The sequence below is a fragment of the Malaclemys terrapin genome, chromosome 4 (genome assembly GCF_027887155.1).
Source record: "Malaclemys terrapin pileata isolate rMalTer1 chromosome 4, rMalTer1.hap1, whole genome shotgun sequence".
Classification (NCBI taxonomy): Eukaryota; Metazoa; Chordata; order Testudines; family Emydidae; genus Malaclemys; species Malaclemys terrapin.
In genome coordinates, this window is record NC_071508.1 from 82,008,886 (window position 1) to 82,029,696 (window position 20,811).

The window sequence follows — 20,811 nt, forward strand, 5'->3', positions numbered from 1 at the left end:
GAGCGGCTCTCTGTTGGGGGCTGTATAGACGTGCCCAACAGAATCTTTGGTGTGAGTGTTGAAACATAATTAAGGGCCTTCTCTAGCCTGTAGTTCAGTCGATTTGCACACGTATAGATGCTTGTGTGTGTGTGTGTAAATGCTGGCCTGGGTGAAGTTTCCCTTGCAAGTGATTGTTTTAAATGTTTTTTTGTCTGTCTGTTGTGTAGTTTTAAATTGCTGAATAACTCTTGCAATTCCTGAGTGCATGTTTGTAACTCTAAGGGAAGATGATGCTGGGATTGTTCTTCTGTAAAGTCCATTTCGTCACTGCTCTATGAGCTCTTTCCACCCCTTTCTTTAGTTTTTGTTTCATGCACATCTCTTCACTTTCTCAACTGGGCACATGTTTTTGATAGTGCTGGCGAAATGGATGGTGCAGTAAATTGGCCCTGAAATTTGGCCAATCTGTTTCATAAATTTGGCTGGCCCCATGTTCTCTTTGAGGCTTCAAGAACCCTTCCTACTGTAGTGTCACTTGGGTTTGATTTTGAGGGAAGGTTGGGAGGAAGCTGGTTACTAACTTAGACTTTTGGTTGGAGGTGGTGGAGATTCTGTAGTACACCACTAATTGTGTATTTTGTGTCCCAGTATTTGGGTTAAATACTATGATGGAGATTATTACTGAAGCTGGCCCTGTAAACAATGAAGGTGGGTTCCCTACAGTATGCGCTGTGCATGATGTAACAACTCCCAGCATCCTCTATGCGTACCTCTTGGGCGAACTTTCTCACTGGTAACCAGTATCACATGATCTATACTAGTCACCCCTTAATGCATTGAGCTTTTACACATACTGTGTCTAATCCCAAGATGGTTCTTGTGATGGAACTGCATGCAGAGCAGCCAAGCTTCTCTTGCTCTTCACCTCCTGCTTCCATTACCATCTTTTCTCTCTCTGCATTGTTCCCATTACTGTTTTCTGCCCATGTGTGATGCTAGAATACGGTATATGCTGTTGCTTTTCTGAGTTTCCATTTTGTCTGAAGTCTTATCGGTAATTTAACTGGAGCATTAGCTGACTTTAATGTCTCTTGCTGCCATGGGTATGGATTGCCTTTTTGATGACTGTTCTCTCATATTGTCTCCTCTCCCATACAGGGAACAGGAGGGCCCTGGTGGATCAGAAGTCTTCAGTTATTAAGCACAGCCCAACAGTGAAGAGGGAATCTCCATCACCTCAGGGGCGAACCAGCAATTCCAGGTAAAAATACTTGTCCTGACTTCTGTGCATACATATGAATGGTAGGGCAGTTCCAGACTTCCTGTAAAAAAAGTCTGTATTAGATTCGCTATTGAATACAAAGCTGTATTTCTGTGCTAGTTGCCTTTGGGAAGTGTATACACCTTGAAGTCTTAGACTTTCAGAAGATGCTTTTACACAGGAAGTCTGAAGGTATTGATGGCCTTAGTCTATGTATATTTAGTCTATGTATATCTGTATATTTTTGAGAGCTCTCAAAGGCCTCATCTCTTTTAGAATGGGCTCCTAGAGGTTTCTGATTCCTGAATTAAGTACTAATTTAAGGAATGAGTCCCCTTTTATAGACCATTTATCTCAGTCCTGAGAAATGAAAAGTACTGACAGATCTACTGGCCTCTTGTTCCCTTTGTTGCTCCTGTTTAAATGCAGTTGGATTAGGTTAGATACTACAGTAGTGTAGTCAGACTGCATTGGGGTGTATGTTCGATCCTGTGGCAAAATAGCTAGCAGTAGACAAATTGCTTTGAGCAATTCAGTGAGGACGGTTACTATAGTACATAGATTGGGCTGAACGTAGTTACGTTAGCAGCATGTTGAACCAGGTTTAGATCCACCACCCGTAAACTTAGTTTTTACATGGAACAAGTTTGTGCAGTTGTCCAGGCCAGGTCACCCCTTATGCCTACAGATCCCATATACCTAGGTCTAGCTGCTTTCTGCCTGTTACTCCCGTCTCTCCATCCTGCAGTGAAAACCAACAATTCCTGAAGGAGGTTGTGCACAACGTTCTTGATGGGCAGGGTGTTGGCTGGCTGAATATGAAGAGAGTCCGGCGTCTGCTGGAGAGCGAACAGCTCCGTGTCTTTGTACTAAGCAAACTGAACCGCACCATCCAGTCAGAGGAGGATGCTCGGCAGGATGTCATCCAGGACGTGGTCAGTGCTGCATTCCCTCACATTACTCATAGTTCATGCCCAGTTTTGGTTAGTAGAGGGTGTTCTGAGGCAGTATCTTAGATTACTCCTAAACACTGATAGTAGAAAATGGTTTCTGCGCAACGGTTTATTGATCTGCGAACCCCTGCTGGAGTGTGCATGTGTGTTCGTGCTGGGATGGATTTCTCATATGTGATGCATCCTCACTGCCTGGGCTCTCATTGCAGGAGATCAACCGCAAGGTTTACAAAGGGATGCTGGACTTGCTGAAATGCACTGTGTCAAGCCTGGAGCAGTCGTATGCAAACGCTGGCTTGGGAGGCATGGCCAGTGTCTTTGGCCTGCTGGAGATAGCACACACTCACTATTATAACAAAGGTAACATGTCAGAGTGTAGTGCACCGGAGCATGCAGGGTCACTGTTCTGGAGTTAGCTACTGTGTGCTTCTATGTATAGTGAATGTCTTTTTATAGCACCCTTAAGGTGCATGGGTGCTGTACCATAATTACTAAAAACATACTGCACTTGAAACAACACTCTCTTGCCTAATACAGCCAACTGGCCAAATCAAAATAATCTCCAATGCTTGACTGAACACACAAGTTGTGCAACATGATCTAAAGCCTGGGTCTCTGAGAGACAAACATAAAGTGGGGGCCTTCAGCTAAGAATGCCCTATTCACAAGCTCAGAGAGTTGAATTCCAGGCAGACACCCCTCATTGGACCACAGCTGGAATGATTGGATATAAGAGGTAGTGTCTCTAACTAGGTCTTAGATCATATCAGGCTTTAGAGACTCCAATGAACACTTTGAATTACATCTGGAACTGAGGAAGTAGACGGTAATATGTGCAGAGCACAAATATAATGTGTTTATATGGACTCACCCCACTCACAAGATAGGCAACTGTGTTCCGTGCCAGCGGCCAGAAGCTGACCCAAATAAAGTTTATTAATCCACCTTGGAGGGGTGGGGACCTGCATAACTGTGGCAAAGTGTAGCTGTGACAAATGCTTGGACAGATGGGGAAAAAATCACTACAAACCAGCACTATCTGTAGATACAGGAGCAGTGAATGATCCTTCAGTTCCCTGTGGCTATGCACCCTACGGGAAAAAGTAGCACTTACCATCAAGTGAAAGGGCAGGTACAGTCTGCTTCCATTCTTCTAGATGAGCCTTTCTCTCTCATCTCACCAGCATCGTTTTGATCTAGTCCAAATTCAGTCTGAACCATTTGCTCCCATCCAGGTCCAAGCCTCAGTTAGGCCCTGAGAAAGCACAAAGGGAATTTGTATTTGATAAAAAGGTGACTGTGCTTAATGTTGTTCTGTATGTTGGTGGTATGGTTGACAAAATTGAAATAGAGGAACAAACTCACATTTGACATCACCCTGTGTCTGAAATCTGATAGGGGGTTTTATGTTGATTTTAAATTTCCTGCTGCTGCTTTTCTTTTCTTTTTCTCTTGCTCTTTCTTTTTTTTTAACCACCAACTGCAATTTGGATTTGGGTATTTTTTTCCCGGGGACTTGATTTCATTGTTTGTACCATCACCAAACAGAGAAGAAAAATCTTTAAAACATTTGTTAAATGCACATAAAATATAAAAAAGTTAAAACATCGAAAACTCAAAAGATTAAACCTCCCTTTTAGCAGTTTCCCTTATTTTTGCTCTCTTTCTTTGTGTAGAGCCTTTTAAAGGGAAAACCCTTACTTGACAGTAATCTCACATGGTATTAAGTGTCCTCAGAGGGGACAGAGTCCATTTTAGGTGGTATCTCTTAGTTCTTAAATTCTGTTGCTAAAGTCTGATGTGGTTTAAGATAAAATAAGAAAAATACACACAAAAGAGGAAAGAGCAAAATACAGCTTCTGTCTCTGATGCTTACAGTTAAGTTGCTAGAAGACCCTGATCACATTAAATGATCCATTACCCAATTAGCTTCTCTGGGACCCTGACTTACCTCGGAAAACATTTGGCTAACTGCTTTTTCCTCTGGCTGATCTGTTGTAAGCAAATCTCTCACCTCAGAGTGAGTTGCTCAGTACTGCTTTTAGTTCACCTCTCTGGCCACAGCAATATGTTGGAAGATTAAATGTATTCTGACAGGATTCTTATTTGACAGAAGGGAAATAGGGAGTAACAGGAAAATGGCAGAAGAAATAAGATGTAGGGAAGAAATTGACACTTTAAAGAAGAAGTGATAGTACTACCCTTAGGTTTACATTTTAGGAAGTGCTTGAAACACAGCCATGGAGGTGGTGGTGATGTATTGTTTCCTCCTCTTTTCTGGACACATTATCAGGATCAGGGAAAAGAAGGCTCTACAGTGTGTTAGTAAATCCCTGGTCTCAGCCCATAGTGATGACAGCCATGTAGGTGAGGCAGGTTAATGCCCCTGTCACGGCTCCACAGGATTGGTGCTATGCCCCCAGTTTTTGAACAGTCTCTTTGAGGATCCCCTTTAGTGTGCCAGATCCCCAAGGGGTCTCTCTCTTCCTTCAGGGTGAGCAACAAAGCTGCACCACCTCCTAGACTAGGGGTAGGCAACATATGGCATGGGTGTCGAAGGCGGCACGCGAGCTGATTTTCAGTGGCAGTCACACTGCCTGTGTCATGGCCACCCGTCCAGGGGGGCTCTGCATTTTAATTTAATTTTAAATGAAGCTTCTTAAACATTTTAAAGGCCTTATTTACTTTACATACAACAATAGTTTAGTTATATATTATAGACTTATAGAAAGAGACCTTCTAAAAACGTTAAAATGTATTACTGGCACGCGAAACCTTAAAGTAGAGTGAATAAATGAAGACTCGGCACACCACTTCTGAAAGGTTGCTGACCCCTGTCCTAGACTGAGCTACCAGGCTCCAGAACTCCTGTTTCACACCATGAGCTCTGCTCAGTGAGTTCAACTGAGAGAGACTCCTGGTAGAGACTTCACACTTCACTCAAAGGGACTAACACAGCCAGCCCTATTTGCAGTGACACTCCAAATAGCATTTTCAAAACAGAGCAGGCTATATTAGTCAGTTGGAACACAGCACTGGAAGTCCTTGGATTAGCATAGAGAAATAAAGGTTAAAGCATAGTACATTCTGGTCAAGCCACAATTCACCAGCCAAGCTGTAGTGAACTCCATAGTGAGGCACTCTCTCTCTCTCTCTCTCTGACTTCCTTTCTTAGTCCCAGTAGAGAGAGTTCCCAGCATTCTCAGAAGCTAGCGGTTACTCCCACTCCATCCTTTGTTCTCCAGGCAAGGCCATGCTGAGTTCAGAGCTCCCCAGAGTTTCCCACTGTTGATTCATGTGTTGTTTGAGCTGGCGTTGTCTCTTTGGACCCCTTCTTGATCTGGATCGGAATCAGCCAGTTTCTCGATGACTCTATTCATTCCACCCAGACAGGGAGGTGAGAGACACACGTCTCTTGGGCCATATCTACACTAGTGAGCTTCCAGTGGCACGGCTCTACTGATGCAGCTGCGCCACTGTAAGATAGCTTGTATAGTCACTTCTGTGCCGATGGGAGAGAGCTCTCCTGTCAACATAACAAAACCAGCTCAACGAGCAAAGGTAGCTATGTCGGTGGGAGAAGCTCTCTCGCTGACATAGCGCTGTGCACACTACCACTTGTGGCAGTGAAACTGTGTCACTCGGGTGTGTTTTTCACACTTCTGAGCAACATAAGTTTTGCCGATATAAGTGGTAGTGTAGACATGGCCCTAGTCTGCCTTGAGAGCAAACTTAATCCTCTCCCCCACTGGGTAGCAATGCAAAATATGGAAAGAAACTGAGGTACACATAAGCCTCCTAAGTATATTACAAAAAATTCTCACTTTGTCACAACTCCCCAGAAAGGCAATGCCCAATACAGTGCCTTTACAATCAGCCTTCCTTTTGTGTTATAGCAATAGATCAAAGTGTATTTAACGAATCTGCAGTCTCACTAGGAGCCTTGAACATCCCTATTTCACATTTCTTTTTGTTCAGAGAAATTCAGTTTGTCATTTCTTTTCTTTAGTGCTTCCTTACTTTTAAGAATTTTATGCCATTTTAACCTGTAAACATGTTCTGTCTGCACTTTTCGGCCTCTTGGGACAATTTGTGTTTTTAACTAGGGGTAGGATTCAACACAGTATATCTTTGGGGAAAGGAAAAAGTACATCATCACTTTCTGAGATGTCTAAGAAGAAGCAGACTCACTACATGGCCTTCTCCCATCCACCTTAGCAAGACACAAGTGAGCCAACAATTCATAGTCAGAGATATCAAAGGTTGCTGACAGAGATAATAAAATTAGTGTGGACATTTTACTGAAGTTAGTCACTGATAGGCTCTTGTGTACTCCACAATTGTAATGGGACTCTGTCCCTCTTTGCCACATTATTCTCCTATAGCTAAGCTTTCACTTTAAAAATTGTTTCTAGCCCTTATGGTTGTGAAGAAAACCTTGAAAATGTGGATCAGTGTAACCAATTCATTATTGTCTTCCCAAGTCTGTAAACTGTGTGAAGTAATAGCTTTTGAGATGCAAGAACTGTCTTTGTTCATCTCATTGGGTTAACACTGAAACCTAAAGATGACAGTGAACATAAGTACATAAAAACAGGCATAATAGGTCAGACCAAAGGTCCGTCTAGCCCAGTATCATGTCTTCCGACAGTAGCCAGAGCCAGGTGCCCCAGAGGAAATGAACAGAACAGGTAATCATCAAGTAATCCATCCCCTGTCACCCATTCCCAGCTTCTGGCAAACAGAGGCTAGGGACACCATCCCTGCCCATCCTGGCTAATAGTCATTGATGGACCTATCCTCCATGAACTTATCTAGTTCTTTTATGAACAGTGTCATGGTCTTGGCCTTTACAACATCCTGTGGCAAGGCATTCCATAGGTTGACTTTGTGTTGTGTGAAAAAATGCTTTCTTTTGTTTGTTTTAAACCTGCTGCCTATTAATTTCGTTTGGTGATCACTAGTTCTTGTTAGTTTTGTTAGCTGTTTTACTATTAATCATTTTATAAGAAACATCCAGCTAATTTGTTTATTCCATAATTTCTAACTATATCCATGCCTGGCTAGGTGTCAAAAGCCCTGACTTCCCCCTACACAACTTCCAAAACCCCCAGCTTTGCCCCGTAGTATTTTAATTTAAGTGAAGCTGTACAGACTCTCCAGTTTGCTCTGATTCAATCACCATTTATTGGGCTTATGCAGGAATTACTTGGTGAAATCCCATGCTCTGTTTTATGCAGGCTAGACTAAAAGATCATAATGGTCCCTTCTGTCCTTAAAATCTATGAATTTATGAACTCGCAGGTAGTCAGCTGCAGCTCTTTCAGCATTTCCTCCTGCTGATTGAATGACATCATCAGTACTTTGCCCAAGATTTGTATTTGCCAACGCCAACACAGACTCCACAATGGCAGACAGATTTCCCTTACTGTTACTTATTTCTCTTACATCCGTTATTGTGAGAATTCTTCACAGTAAGAGAAACTTGATGGTGCTCCAGAGATGGTATTCTGGGTTGATCAGGCTGCTGTCTCACCACTCTGAACAGTTCTATGGGAAGAGACCTCACAGTTAATGTGTCAGAGGAAAAGAAAAAATTGTAAGCATCTAATGCAGATAGATCGGCCTGGGAGTAAGTGTCCCATCATCAGTGCTGTAGTCTTCTCCCCTACTGTTTCACTAGTGTCAGACCATCTGCAAACCATAGTGACCTTGAGGACAATGTTGGCTATGGGATGTCTAGGTGACAGTCTATTAGCACTTGTGAGTGTTGTTAAGCCATTGACAGAATGGGCCGTCACAGATTTTGAAATTCCTCTGGGTTCACCAACCTGACAGGAGCTGGGATGGTCCCTGACATCAAACTGAAGGAGCGAATGATTTGACCATGAAAAATACAAAACAAGTCTGGCTGCTCATGGGCTTATCTCAGTCCCTGTTTTTCACAGTGCTGCTGATGGTGAAATCTATTTGAGTCTCTAAATCTGAGAAGTGACTGTTCTGCATTAATGCTGTCTTAGGCACTAGGCTTTATTAACACCATCTGCCCCATCCTTTCTCCCTATTCCCTTCCTATTTCTGCCCTCCCCCCACTCTCTTCTTTCCGCTGTCTTACACTTTTTTGTCTGCTTCTCTTCTTGTTCTCCTTTCTCTTAAAGAACCAGAAAAAAGAAAACGAAGTCCAACAGATGGAGCAGCCACTCCGATTGGCAAGGACCCTGGTTTAGCCATGAGGGCAGAACCGAAGCCTACAATGAAACTGCCAGTGCCCCAGCTCATGCCAAGGGTACCAAGCCCTGCAGGAAAAGGGACAAGGGAGTTTGACACAAGGAGTCTAAAGGAAGAAAATTTTATTGCTTCCATTGGTGTGTATTGATGTGCATGTGGAATGCAGGAGGAGGGGCTTTTCCCTAGCATTAGGTTCTGCTTGCATCCTCCCCATTTTAACACACTTGCCTTCATTGCTGCAGTAACGTGCTTCATTCACACCTGGATCACAAGGACCAATCATACCTGCTCTTCTTTCACTCGTGGAGGAATATTTCCCAGGGCAATTTGTTTTTTGAGAAGTTTTCATTTTAAACCCTTACCAAATAACGTTGACACTTGATAAAATCCTGAGCATGTTCCAGGTTGACACTTTTTGGGAGTCATAAAATGACCTGAGGGAGATGGCCACATGATTCTGGGGTCTGCAGGATCTTGGAAATAGCAAACACAATAGGGACTAAATAAAACAAAAAATACCTGTCATTCTTTACTATAACTGGGAGAAAGTTATCTGGGGTATGTATGCCAATAGAAATAGGGCCCAGGGATCTGCTAATCATGAACAGCAAAATCCTTAGAAAGGAATTTCACTTCCTGTACATTTTAGGTTTCAGCTCTTCAACTTCAGTAATCTGGACTGATGGGTGTTTCTTTCACATTGTGGCAGGCAGACTGCCTGCCTACCTAAACAGTTCTTGCAAGGCTGGCTATTGGAAATTTCTCCAGTCACACTTTTTTCTTTAATGGGGGGAAAAATGAAAAGACAATAGGAAAACTAGCAGGTATATTCCAATCTCTGTTTATACTATCTGAAAAGATCTTCACTTGGTCAGCAAACAAGATTTAGGAAGGGTCCAGATTATTGTATCTTTGGGTAAGAAATCTGATCATCAAATGGGAAAATTCCTTTTTCTTCTCATCATCTCCAGTAATGGGGACTGATAGACTGGGTCCAGAGCATCACTATGTATAGCTTGACAAAGGGAGGCTGGGTTTTACAGGATCATTGTACAGAGGATTCAACACCCAAAGGCAGAGTCTGATGAGGCTACAACATCCAGTCTACAGTGACTTGTACAAGGTGGAGAGAATACCAGATACTCATATGACTAAACAGGTGCAGACGTTTTCCCCTCCGTCCACAATCTCCGCCCATATAGTGGCCACTGTTTGGATTGAGTCCCACTTAAGGGAGGCTGAATCCTTGACCTCTGACCTAGTATGGATCCTTGATTCAAGAGTTGATCCAAGGAACGATAGCACAAGTGAAGGCTTTCAGTTTACTTGGAAATCCCCCAGGGAAATAAAAAGTGATCTTATTTCTATGATTAAACTATAGGGGCTTGAATGCCTCTAAGTTACATTGGATTCTTTTTTCCTCTGCAGAAAGAACAAAAGGAAGATTTTTTTTTTTTTTTTTTTTTTTATTCAGCTGGAAAGCTGGGAACTCAGAAAGGTGGAAGCTCTTTGCCTGGGATTCTTGTTGAGAATGAAGAAGCAGCGGTGACAGGACAGTTGGCTGTCCTTTCCTCGCTGAAACTAATACTTTATCTTGCACACAGGAGTGTCATAAGGATCAGTCAATCCATGTTTGCAACATGACTTAAAAGATGTAGTGCTACAGAAGTCCGAAATGTTTTTTTTTATTTTAATATTTATTATTGAAACTGTTCCTGTCAAAAAAGCAGCCATGTGTGCACTGCTAATTGTTTAAAGACAGGGAACAGGTTAGCTTCTAACTGCTCCTGATAGCCCCAATGTCCGCTACCTGTCTTTTCAGGGTATTTGATGCAAGAAGGAATGAAGCAACTGGACAAGAATCTGGATTTTTTTAAAAAGTCAGTCTGAAAAGCTGTCCATATGTCTCTTATAGAATAGCCTCTAGGTGACAAGTTTTACCTTGTCACTAAAGCCATGTTTTCTTAAAGTGCAGTTCTACTCTAAAAGGTGTCTGTAAACATGGCATAATAGGATTTCACATTTGTTTCAGACTTTATCTCCGTTGTGTTCAGTTTACAATAAAAGAGAGCCCTGTAGGCTCATCTGGAAATCAGGCTAGGTTCTTAAATGATCATGCATTGTCAATAATATTAAAGGTTTTATTGGACAAATTCTGCCTTCAGTGACACTTGTGCAGCTCCATGGTCTTCCATAGCTTTGAGCCAGCATAACAGATTGGAATGTCATAGGAGCTTAGGTGAAGAAAGCAGATTAATGTCAGGAGACATCAGTGAATGCTGACAGCATTGAGTTCTAGGGGGAGCCATCAATCTCCCAGTTGGCACAATTTGCCTCTTAACCAGCCGGCCTGGATGTTTAGTTTTTCATAATAGGTGAATTGACTTAAACATATGAAATGGCTTGTAGTTGGCTTCAGCAGAGCTGTCCTCTTCAACCAAAATTTCTTGGTCCTTCCGTGTTTCCATATAAGAGACAAAGGATGCATTGTCCAGACCCGTGAAAAATGGCTTGAACTGATTGAAGAAATAAACATTTTTATTTCCAACCAGGTTATATGCATCCTTCCCTCAGACATGTTACAGATCCTTTGTACTGAGTGAGATTCCAGAACTCATCAGCCAAATAAATTGGCATCTGTGACCAGTTCCTTGTTTGGATCTGCCAAAGGAATTCCACTGAAGATATGTGCTTTCTCCAATCATTACTCGATGGCTTTTTTTTACTTTGTTCAAGAGAGTAGGTCCCAGGTTTTCGGTTCCCATTGGGATATTAAGGATGTTAAAACATGGGCCATCTTTTTGGACTATGGAATTCAGTTGGAATATGAAATAAGTCTCAGGAGATGATGAACCAGTCTCGTGGGAGAGAGAGCTAGAAATTCATCCCCCTAGTAGAATAAAATTTCCTGACATCGTATGTGCCTTGCTGCAGAAGATTTTCTTTTGAAGACTTGGTTTCTGACACCTTAGCTGCTTTCTTGCTCTTCTCCATTGGGCCAGTTTATTCTGCAACTAGTCTACCCTGAATTTAAATTCATCTGCTCCAACAGCAATTGCTTTTAGGCATCCTGGTCCACCTCAGTGGGAAGTTGATAAACTTTTTCCTTTCACTTTTTAGGATCAGAGATTAGATTACCCTGTAGATCTTACCACACAGGCTTTCACCACACAGTTTTTCTCTAGTGAAGCTAACAAACTCAGATTAGATGAGATATCTCCTGTTCTGGGCTTGATCTGCAGGACTGTGTTGGATGACTACACTAGATATCGTATTTTTGGCGATCACCTTGCATTACAAGTAAGCCATTCAAAGCTGCTATGGTATTATGGTTTCCTTTTGATCTTTATGGAAGATATAAGAAGAAACTCAAAGGGCCCTGGAGGTACATGACCAGAGTTTAGGTCACAGCCAAGCATTTGACTATGTATTTAAATTCCTTATGAAGTGATGCATAGACTGTCTTCTCTGTCAAGTCAGCTCTTTTTGGGGGGAAGAGACTTTTTTTTAATATAGTGAATTGTTAAAATAACAAAGTATATGGAAGTTTTGGTGATAGTTACAGCATCAAGATATATAAAAGCCGCTGAAGGCAAATGTTATAAATAAGCCTCTCAGTAAAGCAAATCTTGTTGTGTAGGGGAATTCTGAATAACGGAAATCTGCTTGCCTCAGTCTTTAAAAAAAAAAAAAAAAGGGGGGGGGGGGGAGGGGAATAAAATAGATCAGAATGAATGGAATGTGTCATGTGCAGCACCATTTCCTGCCCGCTGCCCATATGCGTGCATTATTAACTGGTGATGGAACCTGACATCTAGTAATAATGGCAACTAGTTAGATACAGTTCTTATGGTATACTACAGGTAAGACAAGCAGGGGATGACAAACTTCTCAAAAGTTCAAGGGGAAATCTTTCCAGTGTGAACCACTCTTGTGTCCTTGACCTTTCTCAGAATAGTTGTCTGCATTTAAATCTTCAGAATGTCTTGTATTCAAATTGATGTGCTCTCCATCCTTGGCAATGGCAAAGCCTAATATCATAGTTCTTTCTGTTTGTGTTTGCCATTCTTCTGTCTAACTAGGAGAGTGGTAGCTTCTTCAACACAAAGTGGGTCTTTTCTTTTTGTGTTGCATTAATACTTTAAACAGGAAATTCTCTATAAATGTTGTGGGGTCTGGGCCTCTTTCCTAATGGAACATCAGTCACTTACATGTTATGAGATTTTGCATTACTTACTACCAGTTTCAGGCATCTTCCCATACTGTGTGCCTTCACTGGAATTTTGATATGGGGAGCATTTTTAAAGTCAGTAGCTGGCACATTTTTTCCTTTGCTTTTCCTATCAGGCTGTTTCTCTCGCTGAAATACTTTCTAGCTTTCTTTCAAAGGAAATGTGTGTAGTTTGCATTCCATTGGTTCTAGCCAGTCTTTGACAGACCTTCTCACTGAGTCCTTTTGGAGGATTCCTGGCCTGCAGAGAGCTCTGAGATGGCATTGGCAGGGTCAGGACCTGCTTCTGAAGACTTCACCATAAAGAAGTTTTTGATGCATTTTATCTTTGTTTTTGCCTATTTTATTTTCCATCTTTGTGTGTTGCTGGGCCTTAATGCTGTCCTGGTAACCATGACAGGGAAGACCCAGAGCAAAAATATTTTCTTTATTTTCTGAAAATAGGGCTTCCTTGGGATATTTTCTTTGGCTTGGCTCCAGGCTGTACCCCAGTAGAAGGCTTTTTGATATCAAGTGTCATTACTGAACCTACTCAGAAGGACAGTAAACCAAGGTGAAAACTGTCTAGTGTTTTCTGAAGTCTTGGGCTTGGAGTATTTAATATTTAGAGACCCACTGGACTCCTTGTAATTTTTTGCCAAAGGGAAAGACTTTGTACCACCCAGGCAATTTAAGCTGTCTGTACCAGATCCTTCCTGGCTACTTTCTCCTTCTGTTCAGGTTCTTTTGCCAGGCCCAAGCCTCTGAATTTCAATTGCCAATCTCAGATTTATCCGAGTACCACTCCCTTTCTCTGCTAAAGAATAATTCACAGTATAATCTGAGGCTGTTTTTAGATGCCATGAAGCCCTTTGCTCTCAAAATCCCCTTTTGGATCACTCTAAATCTTGGCATGTACCATAAACATTCTAAGAACTGATGAACTGGTAGGTAACTCAGGAAAGGTACCCTAGTAACAAAAGGTTGCTGTTTAGGTCCCCAACCATCACAGGGTTGAAGGCTTTAAAAACTGTGAAGCAGCATTTAAAAAAAAGCGTATAGTAAATACACTTCAGAGAAGGCCAGTTGGTGTGCTCAGCCATGGGAAACTGCAGCCAAGCCTACAGGATACTGTTTAACCTGGAAAAAGTGTCCTGTTCGTTTGTCAGCTTGTCAATGTGGAGGGAACACCCATCAGTCATGATTGTCATAGCTAATAAGCAGAAATAAAACCCATTTGGCTAACAGCCATGTTCCCAACACTCACCCGCTGCTGTCTGCCTCAATCACTGTAGCTTATCCCCCACAGCAATTTGAAATCTGGGGCCTACCTCTTCACTGTGTATTGTCCCTGGAATCCTCTCCATCACAGCTGGAAAGAGAACTGTGACCTGCCTCAAGTCTTTGGGGTAGCATTTGCCATGACTGGAATCCTGATTTCTGTTTTTGCTCCTTTTTCTTCCATTTTTCTATTATTTTTTATATATATCCTGGCCAGAAAAGCACCTAGGACTGGCCAGTAGATGGAGCTCAGCACTTATGAGGATACTGTCAATTAAAAAAATCACCTATTTATTTATTTTAAAAAAAAATCTTTTTCTGTGGTGTTAGTAATAAGCAAGATTACTGACAATGGAAAGTTTTTAAAATGCAATTTCCTTTTCACCAGGAATGCTGTTTCTTTTGCGCATTTCTTTGACAATGACATGGCATGAATATTAAGTTTTGTGATAACCTAAATGTTGGGGATAAAATACCCAACTGTCCATCTTTAAATCAGCCCTTCCTAAGAAAGGAGACGAACTCTGCTGGGCAGATTTGGTTTTAAAAACCGTTTTTGGTTTTGCTCAGCTGATTCACTGTATCAGATCATCCCTAATTTTTGAAATAAATAGGCAATGATGCAGCTCTGTACTCCTAACATTGATTTGTTGTTGAATGGTGTTAATCCTTCACTCACTAGTTGTCATTAATTTCTGATTGTTTGGAGGTACAAGGGTGGGTGGGTTGTTTTGGGGGTTTTGGGTTTTTCATTTTCTCCTGTCTGACCAGTCTTTGACTCTTTCTCTTTTTCTCCTGCTTGCATCTTTGGTAGAATTGTGGAACAAGCACCAGGAAGTGAAAAAGCAAAAAGCTTTGGAAAAACAGAGTAAGGAAATGATGAAACGTAGAAACTGATTCCCCCAGCCTCCCCATAACTGCCAACTCCCCAGGCCTGGGGTGAGTGTGCACCCATAGCACATGCTCTTTTGCACACACAACCAAAGAGTTCAGGTAAAATCCTGCGCCCTAGGGCAGCCCAAGTAGGTCAGTGTGCCCTGGAGAAATCAAGTGCCCGTGTTTCTCTGTGCAAAGAGAAAAGAGGAAATGTGCTTTCTGCTCAGTACAAGGCCTCCCTAAACCTCCTCACCACTTGATGTAAAAAGTAATTGGAATGAATTTTGCCATGAAAATCCAGCTCCTCTTTTTAGAAGGCAGTCAGGCAATTTTGTCTGACAGTACCTTGACATTAACAGCAGTTGGTGTCTGAATGTTGTGGTGTGAAGGGCTCTCTGTTCCTGCAATTCTCCGGCAATGACAGATTTATGTTCTCTGGTATCAACTCCCAGTAGATTATTTCTGATTGCTATTGAACTGCAGCATGAAATTACTTTGGGGAAGAGGAAATATGGATCCATGATATGTGAAGAATTGTATTTAGTGCCAGTGTTAGCTTAAAACAAAATTAGGATGAGTCTTTCCAATAAAATGTTCTGGGTACCATGCTAAAGGAAGAATTGTGAATTAGGAAGCTGAGGACTGCTTTTAGAGTCTTCACAGAGCTTGATTTTTATAGTTATGAGCTATAATAGTAGCACACAACTATTTCTAAAACTAACGCACACATACTATAAAACGTTCTCTCTGATATACAGTGTGTGTGGGTGTGTATGTACACACACACACACACACACACACACATGTCTATGACTGATTTATGTCCACAATGTGGTAGGTGCTTACCAAACATAAGCTCTGCAAGGCAGGAACTATATTCTCTTAAAATGGATGAGGGAAAGAAAAAAACAAAAGACTGACAAATAGCAAACCAGTCTGGTAGAGGAAAGAACAAACAGCCAAGGAGGCTGGGTGGGGATTGGTCACATCCTGATAAATTTTAATGGCACAGTGTTTTATATGTAACTAGTGTGTGTGTCTATATAAATATATAAAATCAAAATACAATATACACCTCTACCTCGATACAATGCTGTCCTCAGGAGCCAAAAAGTCTTACCGCGTTATAGGTAAAACCGCGTTGTATCGAACTTGCTTTGATCCACCGGAGTGCGCAGCCCTGCCCCCCCGGAGCACTGCTTTACTGCGTTATATCCAAATTTGTGTTATATCGGGTCGCATTATATTGGGGTAGAGGTGTGTATAGTGGCGATAGTGTGATAAATTACATTTATCATGCTTTTAATATTTCAAATCTAAGAACAGCTTCCATAAGCTGTAATTACTTTCCAAATCAATTTGCCACAAGTGTTTCCTAATTTTTCCCCTTAAAAAAAAAAAAAAAAAAAAAGCTTGCCCAGGACCCATGACTAAAAATAGATATTCTTGCACTAGTGATAGGTTAAAAGATCCCATATCTCATTACCACTCAGGGCTAGCAATAGTACCTTTGTACCACTGGAAATAGTAGATTTCTCATTTTCCAGTGTGATATGCAAAAGTTGTGACTTTCTAGGGCTAGAAACAAGTTATGTATAGAAAGGGTATTTTAGGTAACTGAGGTATATATAATGTACTTTTTTGTAGTTTTTCCTCTCCTTTTGAGTCCTGGACACTGATTTATAGTAACTAAGGCATCTGGCTTTTTATGCAGAGGGTTACAAAATATAGTACCAAAATATTTTTTTGTATTCTACATAACATTTCTGAAATATACTTTTGGCAAAATATATAGAGAATCCTTGATGGGGTGGCAGTCTAGAACATGCGTCTAGAACAAATATGTACAGCCTTTTGGGTGGTTTGCACAGCTAATTTTCGGCTTTGCTACTCATGAGTAATGTCATCCCAAACTCATGCCCATAAATCTTTATATACACCATGTATATTATCTCTCTCACACATGCTTCTCTCACTCTCTAATGTTAGCATTGTTTGGTGATAGATATCTAACATAAAAATGCTCTTCTCAGTTCCTAGTTCAGTATCTTTGCTGTGTAAGGTATTGCTGAATTGTTTGTAGAGTTACTGGATATTGTATCTATATGCATCACGAGTATATAAGAAAAATCCTACAGCTGCTTATCATGTGTCCCTGTTACTGAACAGTTGGCAGATATGGATATGGCAGAAGTGTTGCGTTCAGCAGCTTCTCCCTTCTGAGCTTAGTGGTTACCTGTATACAATCTGTAGTATATTCTTCTCCTGCCTTCTTACTTCCATTGCACAGTGCTTTCCAAATCCTTCCTCAGGCGCACGCTCTGTTTCTCTCTCTCTCTTTCCTTCCATTCTCTTTCCTTCTGTCATCCCATCAGAGGAGGGGAGAGAACATGGCTTCAGTATTGCATGGGGACCTTAACATAAAGCTCTTTATCTCATTTCTATTTCTTTTTTCTTTTTGGATGAAGTAGGCTAGTGAATGCATGCCTTCAGACCTGCTGAAATTCTCTCACAATTGACCTATGTGATTGCAAACTCTGGAGCGCCATTCATTATGTATTCATATATGTCTTGAAGTAACATGCAATATTGTAATTTTTTCCAAAAGCATCTCACTTGACGCTCTTATTTGTGTGGCACTAATTACTACTGTCTGCTCTTTGACTGCGTGGTCATACCATGTATCACTTGGTTTAGGAAAAACTGCTGTGGTAACAGCTGCTGGCAACCTAACAAATTCAGCACAAGAAGACAATCAATTAGTTGTACAAAAAAATGACACTGGCAGTATTAATAAATAATTAGATGTCAGTTATTTTACCAAGAACAAAGGAAGTGGCTTTCCAGAGTTGAGTAGTGACTGCTCCGCATGTTTGTTGTAATTGGACTCTGAGACCTGTTTGTTCTCTCGTTCTGTCTCTTTTGAATGGATACCATAGGTCTTGCCGAGAGGTACTGTTTACTGACAGTCAGTAATTAAGACTGTTGGACTGCTTCCTCGGGGCATTGTGAGACACAAAGTAGCACTGGAAGGATGGCAGATGTGACCTGCTGGGCTTTGTTGTTGTTTACAGTACCAAGGAACTAGAGAACAAGAAGCTCTGGCTTGTCTTCCTGGTACTGTTCCTGTTCCCAGTCTATCATCTGCCTTAAACCACAATGCCTTTCCCTGTTACAGTAATGAATGTCTTTTCCCTCTCTCCAGGGTCAGAAGGTGTGAAACACTTCTTTGATCTGGGAGAGACAGACGAGAAAAAATCCCAAATCAGTGCAGACAGCGGCCTGAGTTTGACATCAGGCTCTCAGGTCAGTGTCTTTATGCTTCCATTGCTTACTTGTGGGCAGCTTTCTAGAGTTTGAGAGAACCTTTCAAGTGCTCTCATTTGGTGAAACTCTTCTCCTGTTCAGTGCTGGAAATATTTGTGTCTGCCCAATCACATAGCTTTCATTTGAAAAGGTATTGCTGGGGGCAGACTGTCCTTTCGACTGGCTCCACACCAGGGCCGGATCCAGGCACCAGCGCACCAAGCAGGTGCTTGGGGCGGCTCTTCCGGCGGCAATTTGGCGGCGGGTTCTTCCTTCCGAGAGGGACCGAGGGACCCGCGGCCGAATTGCCGCCGGAGAATAAAGCAGCGGCGGTAGAGCTGCTGCCAAAGTGCCGCTGATCGTGGCTTTTTTTTTTTTCCCCCCGCCGCTTGGGGCAGCAAAAACACTGGAGCCGGTCCTGCTCCACACAGCAAACATCTGAGGCCTGCAGTTTAAGCTTCTCTAAGAGAGAGACCCCAAAAGTAGTGGTAAATGTCGTCTGGCACTCTTGATAGAAATGATAATCTATAACATGGATTTTTTTTCTTCCTATCCCCTTTATGTTTGTTTGTCTGGTTGCAGAAGAGTGATTTGGACTCTGTTGCCAGTGCAGGACCGGCTGTTATGATCCGAAGCACAAGCCAGGATTCTGAAGTTAGCACAGTGGTAGGACATGGCCAAAGTGGAATCTTGGTGTACTTGACTTTTTGCAGTGGTGGAAGAGTGTATATAGAGCGTGCGTGCATGTATTTGTGTATGTGGGTTGGGTGTACTCGTTTTGTCTACATTCTGTGTATTGTCTGCTCTGATAGTGTCTCCATAGTGTGTTCTACCTGTACAGCCTCTGAGTGTGTGGTGTGCATGTGTACCTTACATATGGACATATGTTCCTTCTGTGAGCAAGTATCCCTCATGTATGCAGTGCTCTTTGCTGTTGGGTGTTGTATACATTTCTGTATTCCCCCTATAGATAATGTTGTTGTGAAAATGTTAGATTGCAGTCACTTTGAAAACAAGACCTCAGGCTGATAAAACATTTGTGGGGGGGGTTTGTTCACAGAAGACACAAACCTGTAACTTTGGAGCTGCTTGAGTGTATAAAGACAGGTTTCAGAGTAGCAGCCGTGTTAGTCTGCTCACACTTCTTATCAAACTGTCTGTACTGGGCTATCTTGATTATCACTTCAAAAATTTTTTTTCTCTTAATTAATTGGCCTCTCAGAGTTGGTAAGACAACTCCCTCCTGTTTATGCTCTCTGTATGTGTGTATATATATCTCCTTAATATTTGTTCGATTCTATATGCATCCGAAGAAGTGGGCTGTAGTCCACGAAAGCTTATGCTCTAATAAATTTGTTAGTCTCTAAGGTGCCACAGGTACTCCTGTTCTTCTTTTTGAGTGTATAAAGAATGTCATAAACTTTCTAAAGTTACATCCTAGAGCAGAGGCACACTTGCAGCCATTTATATACATACACGTTTGCTTGTAATGGCCTGTAGGATCCAAATTTGGGTAGATTTATCTCTTCTCTTTTAATAATAATAAAAAAAAAGTAGTAAGAGAATTTATTAGGTGAAAGGGATTGAGCCTTCTCTTGGCTACAATTCTTGTCTGATATTCTCCACTGTGGGGACCCTGCCAGACGAGCTTTCTAGCTTTCTTTTCTGAATTTCTTTGAAGTGGAATTTTTAGAATCTGAGTATCTAAGTCTCCATGGCCCTGTTCCTGACCTGTAAGGTGGTGAGTTCTATTGGGATAGGGAAAACAACCTAGCTGTCTGTGTCTAACTTGAATGGGCTCTGAGATTGTGTTAACTCAAAGGATTTTTAAATGTCTTTTAAAACAGTCTGTTAATATTGTCTCTTTCTGTAGGGTAGGGTTTGGTGGGAGGGTCCTATGACACAGGATAGAAATGCAGTGTGCTGTTGTTGGGAAGAGTGGACCTTGGTGTCTTACTCAGCTTTAGGGTGACACTCTTGACATCTCTTCTCTCCACAATATCTTGTGCTAATGAAGAAAAGAAGCCATTCTAAATTGCTTTGTTTTCCTCCATAGGTTAGTAACAGCTCTGGAGAGACATTAGGAGCGGACAGTGACTTGAGCAGCAACGCTGGTGATGGCTTCAGTGGGGAGAATGGTGGGAACCTGACAGGATCACGGAACACTGTATCAGACAGTGAAATTGAGACAAACTCTGCTACTAGCTCCATCTTTGTAAGGGCACATTTGATTTTCTAATGAAATTTTGTATAGGACTTGAATAGGTGTAAAGTGGATGAGGGATCATAGTATTATGGATCCTGGATCCAATTGCAAGGGCTAATCAGCACTGACAGAATTCTGCAGTGTATTGATATCGCAGGTAGAAATTTTTTGTGGATCTCTGAACGCTTCCTCTCAAGAGCCTGCATATTGTACACTATGTATATGGCAAGCTTACTCCTCACTCTCATACTATGGGCACTAACAGTATTTAATTCCCCACTCTCAAGATATGCTTCTCAATCAAGCTAATACTTCTGCAGTCTCCCCTCCCTATTTATATTACCCTTGATGGTAGAATGGCTTTATGCAGCAAAGACAAAATGATCCCTTATTGTGTTGAAACAGCTGCTCAGTGTGGGTGAATGGTGGCCCTCCCTGGGTTTAACAGCTGTTCTGTAATTTTTTAAAACATTGTTCTAATAATATCTGAATGTCAATAGGGATTTTC

At 41.7% G+C, this 20,811-nt stretch overlaps 1 protein-coding gene across 42 annotated transcripts in view; it reads left to right on the forward strand.

Annotated features, from left to right (window-relative positions):
* MADD (MAP kinase activating death domain) overlaps positions 1–20,811 on the forward strand; it is a 116,284-nt gene that overhangs the window by 48,879 nt on the left and 46,594 nt on the right. For 13 of the 42 annotated variants that reach the window (XM_054025568.1, XM_054025577.1, XM_054025584.1 and 10 more), the window contains 7 exons: positions 1,141–1,243; positions 1,992–2,178; positions 2,406–2,556; positions 8,355–8,561; positions 17,997–18,097; positions 18,680–18,763; positions 20,154–20,312. In XM_054025568.1, the coding sequence (XP_053881543.1) occupies positions 1,141–1,243; positions 1,992–2,178; positions 2,406–2,556; positions 8,355–8,561; positions 17,997–18,097; positions 18,680–18,763; positions 20,154–20,312 (992 nt within the window). Of the gene's footprint in view, positions 1–630; positions 691–1,140; positions 1,244–1,991; positions 2,179–2,405; positions 2,557–8,354; positions 8,562–14,729; positions 14,784–17,996; positions 18,098–18,679; positions 18,764–20,153; positions 20,313–20,811 lie in introns of all 42 variants that reach the window. The other 29 variants (XM_054025558.1, XM_054025565.1, XM_054025564.1 and 26 more) reach the window with 4 other exon arrangements.